Source organism: Vombatus ursinus, unplaced genomic scaffold (genome assembly GCF_900497805.2).
Source record: "Vombatus ursinus unplaced genomic scaffold, bare-nosed wombat genome assembly UNPS02014772.1, whole genome shotgun sequence".
NCBI lineage: Eukaryota > Metazoa > Chordata > Mammalia > Diprotodontia > Vombatidae > Vombatus > Vombatus ursinus.
The window spans coordinates 3,263,567-3,279,097 of NW_020954550.1; the positions used below are offsets into that span (position 1 = coordinate 3,263,567).

General features: G+C 37.5%; 1 protein-coding gene across 1 annotated transcript in view; it reads right to left on the reverse strand.

Moving 5' to 3' along the window:
- The window catches only part of AP3B1 (adaptor related protein complex 3 subunit beta 1), a 338,444-nt gene that overhangs the window by 43,389 nt on the left and 279,524 nt on the right, over window positions 1-15,531 (reverse strand). The window contains exon 23 of the mRNA XM_027863441.1: window positions 3,386-3,617. Within this exon, the coding sequence (XP_027719242.1) occupies window positions 3,386-3,617 (232 nt within the window). The remainder of the gene's footprint in view (window positions 1-3,385; window positions 3,618-15,531) is intronic.

Below are 15,531 nucleotides of genomic sequence, written 5' to 3' on the forward strand. Positions count from 1 at the left end.
TCTATCTATCTATCTATCTATCTATCTATCTATCTATCTATCTATCTTTTCCCTCCAACTACCCTAATACTGACAAAGGTTCCATGAGTTACAAATATCATCTTTCCATCTAGGAATGTAAACAATTCAACTTTAATAAGTCCCTTAAGATTTTCTTCCCTGTTCACCTTTTCATGCTTCTCTTGAGTCTTGTGTTTGAAAGTCAAATTTTCTATTCAGCTCTGGTCTTTTCATCAAGAATGCTTGAAAGTCCTCTATTTCACTGAATGTCCATTTTTTACCCTGAAGGATTATACTCAGTTTTGCTGGGTAGGTGATTCTAGGTTGCAATCCTATCTCCTTTGACCTCCAGAATATTATATTCCAAGCCCTCCAGTTCCTTAATGTAGAAGCTGATAAATCTTGTGTTATCCTGATTATGTTTCCACAATACTTGAATTGTTTCTTTCTGGCTGCTTGCAACATTTTCTCCTTGACCTGGAAACTCTGGAATTTGGCTACAATATTCCTAGGAGTTTTCCTTTGGGGATCTCTTTCAGGAGGTGATCAGTGGATTCTTTCCATTTCTATTTTACCCTCTAGTTCTAGAATATCAGGGCAGTTTTCCTTGATAATTTCTTGAAAGATGATGTCTAGGATCTTTTTCTGATCATGGCTTTCAGGCAGTTCAATAATTTTTAAGTTGTCTCTCCTAGATCTATTTTCCAGATCAGTTGTTTTTCCAATGAGATATTTCACACTGTCTTCTATTTTTTCATTCTTTTGGTTTTGTTTTACAATGTCTTGATTTCTCATAAAGTCACTCTATTCTAATTTTTAAGGAAGTATTTTCTTCAGTGAGCTTTTGGACTTCCTTTTCCATTTGACCAATTCTGCTTTTGAAGGCATTCTTCTCCTCATTGGCTTTTTTTTTTTCGGTGAGACAATTAAGGTTAAGTGACTTGCCTAGGGTCACACAGCTAGTTAAGTGTCAAGTGTCTGAGGTCAGATTTGAACTCAGGTCCTCCTGACTCCAAGGCTGGAGCTCTACGCACTGTGCCACCTAGCTGCCCCTCTCATTGGCTTTTTGGACTTCTTTTGCCATTTGGGCATTTTCTTCAGTATTTTTTTGGGTCTCCTTTAGCAAGCTGTTGACTTGTTTTTCATGACTTTCTTTTATCACTCTCATTTATCTTCCTGGTTTTTCCTCTACTTCTCTTACTTGCTTCTCAAAATCCTTTTTAAGTTCTTCCATAGCCTGGGACCAATTTCTATTTTTCTTCAAGGCTGTGGACATAGGAGCTTTGACTTTGCTGTCTTTTTCCGATTGTATGTTTTGATCTTCTTTGTCACCAAAGTACGATTCTATGTTCTGACTTTTTTTTTTGCGCTGCTTGCTCACGATCCCAGCCAATTACTTGAGTTTTAAACTCTTTGTTAAGGTAGGGGGTCTGCTTCCAGTGTGGAGAATGTACTGTCCCAAGCTTCAGGGGTTTTATGCAGCAGTTTTCAGAGATACTTCTAGGGACCTGCAAATTTTCAGTTCTTCCAAACTGGTATGATCAAGGGTGAGGTGTTTACTCTTTTCCTAGCCTGTGCTCTGGTCTATGAGTGACCACAAGCACTCTTTTCTACCTTGGAACCGTGAGGAGGATTCCTTCTCCAATGCCACCACAAGCTCCACCATGCCAGCACTCCTCACACCAGGACCATCACCGAGAACCGCGACCCAGATCCGAGCACAGACAAAGCAAGAGAATCCTGCCTCAGTGCCAGCAAATCCCCTCTGATCAGCCTCTTGATCCCCTCTCTGTCTGTGGGCTGGTAGCTCTGGTAGCAGCCGTCGCCCTGGGTCTGAGACCAAGCTCCTCTCTCACCATGGTCACAGAACTTTCCTACTGACCTTCTAAGTTGTCTTTGGCACCTGTGAGTTGAGAAGTCTGGAAACCTCCACAGCTCCCCTTGATTTAGTCCCCTGAGGCCTGCTCCAGGTTTGCTGAGGCCCTGTTTTTCTTTGTGCGGTCCACACTGAACTGTGTTCCTCTCCCAGCCTGGTGCAATGGACCCTTCCAATCAACTATCCAGGCTGTCTTGAGCTGGAAATCTTTTTGTGGGTTCTGCTGCTCTATAGGAAACTAATACTGAACCCCACCCTAACCCCACTAAAATGACTGCATTATGTTTTGTATGACTTATGTCCAGATTGTTTCCACCCAGTAGAATGCCAGCTCCTTGACAGCAGGGACTATTTCAGTTTTGTCTTTATATCCCTAGTACTTGGCACAGTATCTATCACATAATAGCTGTTTAAGAAATGCTTGCTGATTGAAGAAGTATATATTGCAGAGAATTATTTCCTCCAATGAATGACTCTGCCAAGTAGCTTAAAAGACTTCAGAGTCAAAGACTGCAGGTTAACAAGCTAAGGATACTATAGGCACGAAGCCCAGGGCAAACATGCAGAAGAGTCACAATAATACAAATTTAAATTCTTCACTACATGCAGTCAATCAAGAAGCATGTATCAAATGCCAACTGTGGGCTAGGTGCTATGCTAAGGTGCCAGGTGATAAAAACAAATGCAAAAGAGAGTCCCTGCCCTCAAGGAGCTTCCAGGTGACTGTCCCATGGAGGACTTCAGGGTCCAATAAAGAATGTCTCAGGGACACTACATAATTGTCTTTACTGTAAAACTATTACATCTGTTTGTAATTTGTTTTTATCTTCTTCCACCTATGTCTCACTGAATATGACCACTTTAGCTGAAGACATAAAAATGGAAAAAAAAACAAAAACAAAAACAAAAACAAAAAACCAAGAGTTATTTGGACTTTAATATTTCATGTGTACGTCACAGGAAAAGATACTAAGGTTCTAAATTTTACTTCCTAAAAGTAACTGAATTTCAAAATTCTTTTAATGAGAAATGCTGAACTGTTCAAATGAGATGAAAAATATGGGTAGGATGGTAGTCCAATGCCCATGATGGCAGCTTCTCTAACCTCTTTCTCATTATATCTTTCTTTCACTTCACAGAATGAAGAAATGAGGGGAGATGAAGGGCATGGAGAGGGACTGAAACCTGACTGGGAAAGACAAACATAGGAAACTACTAGAATGGTCTTTTGAGAGGTATTCAGGTCCATTGTCATCACTCCTCATATCTCATTATCCACGGATTAATGAAAACTGAATGGTTTCTGATAAGTGTGATTTAGCTTTAAGAGTAGAGAAAATCTGAGGAATACAAATGCAGATGAAATGCAAAATTAACAATAATCAAGAGTCTACTAATAGCCAAAAGAGTAAATACAGTATTTTCTACTTCAATTTTAAGGGGAAGATATCCTTAAAGTTATCACACATTTATCATACTGTAAAATTTTAATTTATAATTATTATTTACCTATTGGACTAAACACATGCATCCGCATGCCTGAAGGCAGCTTTTTATCAGAGAGGTGGATATTCTCAATCTTCTGATCAGTGGTATTCTTTAATGTCACTTGCACTGAGACCATGTGATCACCAAAAATGCAAGGCTGTCTTGGAAAGTGATAACTGGCAGCTAATCCTTTGCCACTCATTCGATGAAGCAGCTCATGGGTCTTCATCGGCACAAAGACTGGAGTACTAACCTGTTAACGAGAAAGAGATTTTAAAATTAATGAACAACAGACTAAATAGTTTTCAAGGAATATAGTGTTAAATGGCCAGTTAAAGGATATTTATTTCTATAAACATGTCACTGACTATTAGATGTCACAGCAATCAACACTAGTAGAAAATGGACTATAAAAAAAAATAAGTTGAGAAACATCAAAATTAAAGAGCAAAGAAGTATAAAAAGAATAACTTCAAAGTAACTATTAAAAAAATCTTTGTATTATAATTGCTAAGAGTAGCTGACATTTATATAGTGCTTTAAGGTTTACAAAGTGCTTGATATTTATTATCTCATTTGAGTCTCACAACAATAGGCAAAAAAATTTATCTACCTCTATTATTCTGACAATAATCATAGGCAAATACTACTGACAAATGAGCCTTCAAAGCGTTTATTAAACTAGGCCTGATTTTCAGCTGGTGTAATATTGCCATTAAGATCAAAGGCTATTGGAAGTAAAAAACTTGAAGCTGAAAATTAAATTTTATTAAGTGTTGCCTTTCTGACAAAGTTGATGAGCTCTTGTTTTCCTGGTATAATTTCCCATTATTTCTGGTGTTTTCTCCCTCCCATACCCCCAACAACAACAACAACAACAACAACAAATTAGAAAGTACTGTCAAAAATGGCAATATTCATTTCCATCATTGTCTGCAGTGCTTTAAATATGTGTGTGTATGTACGTGCACGCATGCCAGAAAACCATTTAAGTGCTAACTATCCATCAAAACTGTGCAACTAAAATAAGCTTAATGCTCCTCATAGGCATTATTTGAAGACTAGGCTGATTTTAATCACTTTGGGATTATAATAGACTATGTTCAATTTTTTCCTAAGAAATTTCACCCAATCCAACTAGTGTCTTGTTGCCTATAATAGATATAAAATCCCTATTAAACTTCCAAGCACTTTCACTACACTAAATTTTTAGTGTCTTTACCATTCATAATTACATTATTACAAATGAACATCACATCCAACACTGAAATATTCACACTGAGCAATGTATAAGGAAAGCACCCAGCAAAGTGACCTACACATAGTAGGTACTTAATAAACAGCTACTGCATATTGAATATATTGAAAGGAGAGTTCATGCCCTTTGGAGAAATTTTAGAAAGATTACACTAATATAATTTCACCTTAATTTTCACCAATAATACAACTTTGCTTTATTCTACTTGTCCAACCTCTAAGAATAGAATAATTAGCATTACTCTGCTTAGGCATTTATAAAACACTTTACTTCTGCAAAAAAGATAACTCAATTACTGTTTCATTAATTTCCATTTCCTGTAATGTTAAGGATGGCATTAGACCCATTCATTCTATCTGTAGCCTTTTTGATAATGATGATAATAATAACTTTACATCTGTAAGATGACTTATAGTTTCAAAGCACTTCCTTTGGTAAGGTCAAGATATTTAAAATGCTTATCTATCCTTCTATTCGAACTAGTTTTGTTTTGGTTTTTTTTTTAATTCTTGTGGACTTTTAACATAATCATAAGGCAAAAAATCTTCATGAAGGCTTATTGTAGGATGAGATTTTTCTGGATATTCAGAAACATATCAGTAATAGTGAAGGAAGTTGGAGAAAATAACCCAGGCTAGAAATTTGGGAGGGAGGGTGCAGTTGGCCTAAAAATGAAAGGGGCAAGAGATCCAAAGGTATCAGACAAAGGAGTGGTGGAGAACAGGGAGGGATACAGAGTGGACAAAGAATAGGCTCAAGAGATGGAAGGCTGAGAGTGAAATAGGAAAGACAGACATTTCAGAGCTGATGATCATAAAGGAAAAAGTTTGGACTTATAGTAGGGTTGATCTAAGGTATGCCCATTCTTTTGGATGACATGAGGAAAATGGAGACAGGAGGTAATTATAGTTATAGATCTAGGTAGTTGTAGAGAGAGGTAATTAGCTATAGAACTGGGAAGCCAGTATGCCTGAAGAACAGTAATGTGCCAACTGAAGTCTCACAGAATGAGAACAGGGGTTGGAGTGGGTAAGATTATAAACTAGGTGCTGAACTACTTGAAAAAAGAAAAGTGACCTAGATAATGCTAGATGAAAGCAAAAAGGGTTAGAGAAGTTAATCTAAACTTATGGAATGAAACTCAAAGGGTTTCGAGGGTGCAGAGTGATGGTGGTGAGGGGAGGGTCTGGACATAACAGTGGGGAGCAAGGAGCAGACCACCCCCTTCTCTTAGCCTGGTGTGTCAAGAGGCATGTGAAGAGAAACTAAGAGTGGAGTGTGTGGGTTAGGGTTATTTAAAAGCTTACTGCTTGTATGCATGAGTGAATGAATGAAAAGAAGTACCCCAAATAGCTTATTTTTTATAGATGCAATAGACCAAAGAGATGAGAATATAGATGACTTTTTTGATTCAGCAAATGGGGCTGAATGATAAGAATTAGAGAACCAATCAATGAATCAATCAACAGGCATTTTATTAAGTGTCTACTATATGTCAGGCATTGTTCAAGGTGTTGGGGGTACAGATACAAAAGTGAGAACAGTCTTTGTCCTCCAGAAACTGATATTCTACTAATGGTAAACACAGTTAAACAAACAGTATATATAAAAAATAAATACACAGGAATCTAGAGAGAGAATGCTAACAATGGGGAGAATAGGCAATAAGGCTTCTCCCCCTACATAAGGTCTATCCTGAACCCGCAGGGGCTAATGCCCTTGCTTCTTAGAAATTACTTTGTATTAACTTTTTAAATATTTTGATTCATTTATCAGGCCACTTAACATCCAGAGGACTCACTTTCCTCCTCTGTAAAACTGTAGGTACATTATCCAAAGTCACATAATAAAAGGGTAGTCATTCTTAATCTAGCACTTTCTACACTGTGCTGTCCTGGTCCTTACTAAATTACATTTTACGTTCCTGGTAAAGCACATTTTTTCAAAAACATGGTATTTAATTCACTAAAACTAGACTATTAAGACACAAAGACAGGGATAGGGGATTGGCCCTGTGATTTCACTGTCAGAGGGGACTCCTGGGGTGAGAACATTGTCCCTACCAGTATAGGTTGGCAACTTCTCTGTAAATTATACTCCATATAGAGATGTGTAGAGCACTGAGAGGTTAAATGACTTGTCCAGGGTCACACAGCCAGCATGTCCGAAGAAAGACTTCAACCCAGGTCTCCCTGGCTTTGGAACTAGCTCTCTAAAGGGAACTATCATAAGGATACAGTGTATCATAAGGATACAGAAATCCTTAGCTTATGTTTCATTTTTTAAACTTTCAATGTGAAACAAAAGCATCAAAGCATCAAAAATATGAATTCAATCTTAATATGGATTGGGCCTACTGTGATTCTTGAAGATGTGATTAGTCTGGTAATTGCAGTTACTCTACAATAAAAACCTTCCCCCAAGAGTTAACAGAACAAGAAACATCTAGCAACAATAAGATAACCCACTACAAATCTTTACACAGCATATGTTTAAATAATAAAAAAGTCGTTTGTGTACCTTTGGATGGTTTAAGAAAATAACCAATCAATTCTGCAGACACAACATTATTTCTAAAGGAAATCTATGTGACTCATGATGCCTGTAGATACACAGAGACAAACCACACATATTTTATCAGTTTATTACAGTAAGCAAATAAGCGTGGAATGAGAGTGCACATAACTGTCTACTTAGCGCTTACTGAAACATTTATAAGAGCTGTTATCTCCCTAATAACAGACAGACAGCGTGCAATTTTAGAGAGGAGAAAAGCTTCATATTTTTTAACACTTCACTAAAAAGTAACTGAAGAGTGTAAAATGAAAAATACTCTGTGCAGTTAGCTGGTAATGGACCATATTATCAACTCAAGTTAGATTTATAGGATACAAACTAGTCACTAATAGTTATTTTATGACATAGCATGTCTGCTTTTTTTTTGAGATTATTAAGATTAAAGTTGTAAAACTTTTTTGAATATAGCTATTCAAAATGATTGAATTATAAAATTTAAAATGAGAATTGAAAAAATAAAACATGGAATATCAAAGTAGCTCCTTAGGAATGAAGCTTACTTAACATTACCCTTAACATCTAAAAGAAACTACTTTTATACAAAGCTTTCTGTAAATAATAGTATTATTTTATTTTATGCTCTAAATATGATTAACTTTATTAGTATTAATTAGTTAACAGTACTTATTAACAACAATTTTAAATGCTTTTTGGTTTCCAAAATTCAAAAATATGAAAATATTACAGGATAAAGAAAATTCCTCTGACTCATTTTATTCCTGGAATCTGTTTAGGTTTGTGATTTATAAAAATGACCAAGTGCGAACAAGACTATAAATAGGGGTACATTCTCATCTTCACATGAATGGTTTAACTAAACACAATGTACACTATGCCTCAATTTCTAAGAGCTGTAACCTAAAAAAAATCATAGTACTGTCACATCAACCTTTATACAGAAAATGTGGAGAGCAGGACTCTTCCATCTTCAATACCCTATAATCAGCCTGGTATGTAATAAAGGACTTTAAGATGGATCCAACTGGCTGTATCCCTAACTGCAAAGATGAAGTTAAGACAAAGAATCAGCTAATCTGAATTTCCTATCAAATACTGCTTTATATAAATGGTTTAAAACTAGACAACTGAGTGTCACTGAGTCTGGATTTGGAAGCCTTAATTTTAATATCTGTCATTTACAAAGTGTATAAGCTTAGGTAAGTCACTTAACCCCTCACCTCTCAGGGCTTCAGTATCATCATCTTTAAAAGGAAGAGGTTAGACGAGATGACTTCTAAGGTCCATTTTAGCTCTAATATTCTGTGATAATGTAATTTTATCTCTTTCATTTAGCTAAATTTGAAAAAAAAAAGTATAAAGCAATTGCAATAATTGCCGTAAGTCAATTCAACAGTTTAATAAAGTGTTGTATTAAGGGTTTTTTAAAAGAGTTTTATTAAGACCCTGTGAAGGGTTCTATATGAGGTACAGGAGGAGATTTAAAGTTTAGATATGTAGTTCCCACCTTCACAGAGGTTAGGAAAAAGACACAGACAATCACACAATATGGAGGCATCGTGGTGCAATGGAAGGGGCACTGCATATGGAATCAAAGGATTTAGGGTTTGATTCCCATCTGCTTCTTACTACCTATGCAACCTGGGGCCAGTCATGACCTCTCTGGGCCTCAACTTGTCTTATCTAAAAATGAAGGGAGTGGACTAATGTCTTCTGAGGTCCCTTCCAATTCTACGTCTAAGATTCTATGGCCTCAGGAATCATCTAGTCCAATCCATAAAAGGAATGCCCATGATATTCCCAACAAATGGTCAGCTGCCTATGCATAAAAAAACCAGCAAGGAGAGGGAATTAACAATCTCTTAAGGCAGGTCATTCCACTTTTGGACAGCTTTCGGACTTGTGTCTGCAACTCCCATTCACATATGCTTCTGGCTTTATCTTCTGGGGGCAAAACGAACAAGCCTACTTCCTCCTCTATGTAACAGTCCTTCAAATATTAGAACCCAGCTATTATTCTCTAACCCCTTCTCCTGCCCCCAAGTTTTCTATTCTCTGGTCTAAATATCCTCCTTTCTTTCAACTTATCCACACGACATAGCTTCAAGGCCTTTTACCATTGTGACTGCCCTCCCATGGGCACTCTCTAGTTTATCACACCCTTCTTAAAGCTGTGATGCTCAAAACTGACTACAATATTCTAAATGAGCTCTGATGAGGGCAGAGTACACCGTGAGATTACATGCTATCCTTGGAAACTACGCCTCTCAATACAATCCAAAATCACATTAGCTTTTTTGGCTGCCATACCACACTGCTGAGTCATATCGAACCAATAAAACCCCGATTGTTTTCAGAACAATTGTTATCTACTCAAGCCTCCCTCAGTCTCTACTTGTGAAGTTACTTGTTGTGCCCAAGTGCAAGACTTTACATTTATTCCTACTGAATTTTATCTTATCAGATTCAACCAAATGCTCCAGCCTGTCAAGATGTGTTTGGCTCCTGACTGTCATACTGTGTCACAGCTTTGTGTCATTTGCAAATTATAACCTCTGAGGTCCCTTCCAGGTTCAAATTTATAATCTTAAAATATGCACACAAGAAGTGCAAAATACATTCATAGTATTTTGTTTGGCACTGAAACTTCGAAAACAAATTCAACAACATTATTCTATCACATGCAAGACACTGTATGATACACTGGGAATACAACAATGTTATCAGTTCTAGTCACTACCACATGGAGCTCATAATCTATGAGAAAAGAAGCAGCTTGGATATACGGTGGATAGAGTGCTGGACCTAGTGTCAGGAAAAGCAGTATTCAAATTCCACTTAATAATTCAGACACTTAGTAGCAGTGTGACTCTGGGCAAATCCCTTCACTTCTCTATCTCAATTTCCTCATCTATAAAATGAAGGGGTTGGATGTGATAACTTCTAAAGTCTCTTTCTACTCTAAACCCATTATCTTGGGAAGACTGTAGAATATACAGTGATAAGTATCACATTGAGAACTTGGAATCATGGTAAAAGGGAGACCACTTGGGATGTTTATCAGAGAAACCTCAATTTTGCTACATAACTGGCACTTCTTTCCCCCACTCCTCACTCACACACACACACACACACACACACACACACACACACACACACACAATTTTCCTGATGCCTTTTAACCTTCAATTTCTTACATGTAATGTGTTTCCAACACTTCCATAAGCCATTTAAAAGAATTATACCATCACGCAAAAAGGTATCTCAAATAATTTTCTCCACATAGTACAAAGTGGTTTAATTTTTTCCTTACTCTGAATTGCATACCAATTCAGAAAAACAACTTAGAAAAAAAAGCTCAAACTCTATACCATAAATTTCTTTATCTGTGTGGCAGGAACACTGGCTTTTTTAACCAATATTTTTAAAAATAATCTTCTTTATTCATTTTTTGGGGGGTGAGGCAATTGGGGTTAAGTGACTTGCCTAGAGTCATACAGCTAGTGTTACGTGTCTCAGGCCAGTTTGAACTCAGGTTCTCCTGACTCCAGGGCCGGTGCTCTGTCCACTGTACCACCTAGCTGCTCCTAATAAATATTTTTTAAAAGGATTAACAGAACAGCTGCTTACTTTTAAGGCATGCCTCCCTCTATCTTCTGTACACAAAGAACAATAATTCACAAGTCCCAATTAATATTGGTGGTAATTCACTTAAAACCTTAAGGTTAATTTAAAGTACTTCAGATGAGTTCCTACTATTAATACTCAACATTAACACCAGCAGCACTTAACTTAGCCAGTCAACAAGCATTTATTAAGTGCTTATTATGTGCCAGGCCCAGTTTGAAGTGCCAGGAGTACAAAGAAAGCCTAAAACACAGTCCTTGCTCTCAAGCAGCTCACATTCCAATGGGAGAGGCAGTATGCATATAACTGTATATGTCTACATATATATAGTATAAATGGAAAGTTACACTGAAATGAGGACAAGGAAGAGTGAAGAGACAAAACAACTGGGAAACGCCTCTTGCCATAGGTAGAATGTGAAGGAAGCTAGGAGTCATAAAGTGATGAGGAAGAACATTCTAGGCACTGAGGCCAGTCACTGCAAATGAACAGAATTAAAAGATGGAGTATCGTATGTGTGGAATAACAAATATGCCAGTAGCTAGCATATTATAATGTAATAAGAAAAAAGGTAGGAAAGGGCCAGGCTGCAAAGGGCTTTAAATAACAAACAGAGCATTTTCTATTTCCAGACCTTGTTACCATGATGTCTCAGCCCCTGTATCGCCTGGAACTTCCCCCAGAACCTCTGACCTCTCCTCACCCTGGCTGGCTTCCTTCTATTACTGGTTAGTTTCAACTGGAAGCCTCCATTTTAGGAAGGTGCCCAGGCTGGCCAATCTTCACTCTCTTCCAGGTTCTGCTTCTGATCCCCACCCCCATCCCTTTTCCTGGACCCCTTCTGTATACTGTTTTCCCTGTTAGAATTTAAGCATCTTGTGGGCAGATTGTTTTTCTTTTTGCTGGTGTTTGAATCCCTAACACTTAGCACAGTGCCTGGCACATGGTATGAACTTAATAAATTTGCTTATTACCTTGCCTTTATTATTTGATGCTCGATTTTGGCAAGTAGAGGAATGATATGGCTGACAGCTAAAAGGATGGACTGGAGTTGGTAGAGACTTGAGGTTCTGTAGTTTGCTGTTCACTTGTTTCAGTTGTGTCTGATTCTTAGTGACTCCATTTGGGGTTTCCTTGACAAAGATACTGGAGTGGTCTGCCATTTCCCTCTTCAGCTCATTTTACAGATGAGGAAATTGAGGCAAACAAGGTTAAGTTATTTGCCCAGAGTCACACAGCTAAGAGGGAAGATTTGACATCAGGGAGATGAGTCTTCCTGACTCCAGGGCCCTGCACTCTATCCACTGTACCACCTACCTGCCCACGAGACTTGAGGTAGGGGAGACCAATTAGAAGGCTACTGAAATAGTTTAGGCAAAAGGTGATTAGGGCTTGTATGAGTGTGGTAGCTGTATTAGTGGAGAAAAGGAGGCACAACACGAGATGTGGAAGGTAAAAACTACATGATTTGGAAAACAGATTGGATATGATGGGGTGAGTATGAGTGGGGAATGGAAGATGACACAGAAATTATGAGTCTGGATGACTGGGAAGATGGTGGTGCCCCTAAATATAATAGGCAAGTTTGGAAGAGAGCAGGGATTACAGAAAAAGACAATGAGTTCTATTTTTCATGTTGAATTGGAAGTGTCCATGAGACATTAAATTCAAGATGTTCAAAAGATAGTTTATGACTCAGGACTAGAGCTAAGGAAAGAGATTAGAGCTGGATATATACATCTGGGAATCATTTGCATAGAGATAATAGATGAACTCATGGAAGTGGATAAAATAACCAAGAAAGATACTATAGAGTAGCAGTTCTCAAACTTTTTTATCTTAGGGCCTCTTCATATTCTTTTTATATGCTTATATTCTTTTATATTCTTGAAAATTATTGAGCATTCCAAAGAGCATCTGTTTATGTGGATTATGTCTATTGCTATTTGTAGTATTATAAAGTAAAACTGATATTAAAAAATATTTGTTAGTTTATTTAAAAATAACAATAATAGCCCCATTGCATGTAGCAGAAATAATATTTTAAATGAAAACAAAACACATAACTGTATATATTCTCCCCCCACATTCCTCCAAAATTGGTGAGAAGCGCTGCACTGTTTTACATGTTTTTGAAAATCTCTTTAATATTTGGCTTAATAGAAGACAGCTGACGTCCCAGATCTGTTTTTGCATTCAGTGTATGAAGAAAATCTGGACTCACACAGATATTTAGTTGAAAAAGGAAAGGAATATTTTAATACGCAAATAACATCTTATAATATTATGAAAATAATTTTGACACTTAGACCCCCTGAAAGGGTCTTGAGGACCCCCTCCCCAAGGTGTTCACTGACCACATTTTGAGAACCTTTGGAAAAGAGAAGGAAGCCCAAGCCAGAGTTTCTGGGAAACATCCATGATTAGTAGATGTGACCCAAAGGAACATGCAGCAAAGGAGATTGAAGAGGAACAGTAGGACAGGTAGGATGAAGGAAAAAAAAATGGTAGTGTAATTAAAACTAAGAGAAGAGAGAGGTGAGGAAGGATGAGGATTGAGAAAAGGGTATTAGATCTATCAATTAAGAAATCAATTGTAAATCTGGAGAGAAGAAAAGTGCAGTGGGAAGCTTGAGGAGAGATGAAAAGATTTGGAATGGCTACTGTGGTGAATGGATAGCAAATGTTATAAATGGATTGCCTTGACGCAGTGAGGGCCCAGTTGAGATTATGTGACATGAATTTGTAGTGAATATAATCAGCATGATCATGATTTTCTCCAGCTCTCTTCAGCAGCACATGGTAAGAATAATGTAAAGTTGAAATCTGGCAAAGCATGATCAGTAATAGCATAAGGGGGCAAAGGATTCAAGTGCAGAAAACAGTGTAAAGCACAAGGCTAACAACTTAGGCTGTATTCCAAAATTTCATTTGAAGTTGATTGCAGGGAATTTGAGATTCATTTTCCTAGAGAAATAATGGGATTAAGAGAGATTAGGTTCTTGATATGAGGGACTATATTTTACCTTTCTTTGTATCCTCAGAAGTCAGCTGACCTATATCAGGTGCTTAATAAATGTTTACTGATTGACTATATTAGTCCATTACACATGTAAACTACGGCACTAATAACAGACTAGGGCATTAATAAAAAAAAGGGAAAAATTATATTGGAAAATGTGCTTCAAAAGAACAATGCAATCAGCAAGGCACATTGAGGAAGAAAGAAGAAGCAGAAAGAGGAAGCAGCATTTACTATCACCAAACCTTTGATAACCAGCTTCTCTCCAACTTGGATAAAGACAGATCAGGACCTTGAAGTCAAGATTCTTGGGAAAAGCAATGCCCCCCTCTCCTTGCTCCCCATCCTCCACCTCCCCCCACCCCACCCCACCCTGCCCCCCACCATAAGGAGAGAAATGGAGAAGAAGTCCATTACTCTTGGTTCCATCTATACCAATTGCTGACCAACTGTCACTAAATGGCAGGTAAACCCAAGAGCCTCAAGAAGGGCAGCAGCACCCTAGACTTCTCATTCTGCTTGCAGTCCAGGTATTGTGGGAGGAGTTGGAGCCTGGCAATTGATTCTTTGGATCCTGTTGCCATAGCTACTGAAAACCCAGAAAAGAAAGTTCTTGTCACCAAATTCCTTGGTGCTGTCAAATGGTTCAACGTTAGAAGCTGATATGACCTTATCAGAGGGAAAGACAATAGATATGATTATTATGTGCTTTATCACTGAATTCCAAGGACCACAGAATTTTTCTATTTGACTTTCAGCTAAAACCTCCTCTATGTGTTCTTTCCCCCATTAGAATGTTAGCTGCTTGAGCTTTACCTTCCTATTTGTATCCCTGGTGCTTTGCACATAGTAAGTGATTATAAATGCTTCATTCATCTATTCATTCATTCATTCCAAGGAAGAAAGAGAACTTGTCCTGGCTCGGGAACTTAATCAACATTTAGTGTCTAGCACAGAACACTGCTGTATATAGATCAATAAATATTTGCTGAATTGATGACATTGTTTCTATAGGCGAAAAAAAAAAGGCCATGGTATATGGTCAGGACAGAATGAATTGGCTCCCTGTACATTTTGAAACATACCTGTGCCTAATGTGGGCTGCCCACTTCTATGAGTAAGCTGTTCATAATTCAAAGACTTGTATTATAAGGCTGCCTCTTTGTCTTTAAGTAGAGCTTTACGTATTTAAAAAGTTAATTTATTTGAACTATCCATGTCAAGAAAATTTTCTTTAACAAAGAAGCAAAGAAATAGGAACATAGCCATGATTAAAGTTTAATATCCTTCAGTTTCTATTCGCTGAAAAACTTGCTCCTTATTGGACTCCACTCATTTTATATGTGGATTCCCAATTAACCAGCCTCTTATGTTCATAACTTGGGATTATCTTTGATTCCTTCTTCTTTCTCCCTCACATCTCCTATCCAAGTCTACTACAGCCATCCTGTCTACTACGACATGTCTATTTTAAATGCCCCACCTTAGACCAGGACCTCATCACCACCTGCCTGGAGCAGTGTATCTATTTCCAGGTATTTGTCTTTTTATTCTACCCTTTTTCAATCTATCTTTTCTACAGCTATGAGAATATAGATTTTATCATGTCATTCCTCTACTCAAAAATCTTCAGTAGCTCCATACCGCCTACAAAATAAAGTTCAAATGCATTTACTTAGTATTCAAGAATCTCCACAATTGGGCACTGTTCTACCTTGCCAGGTT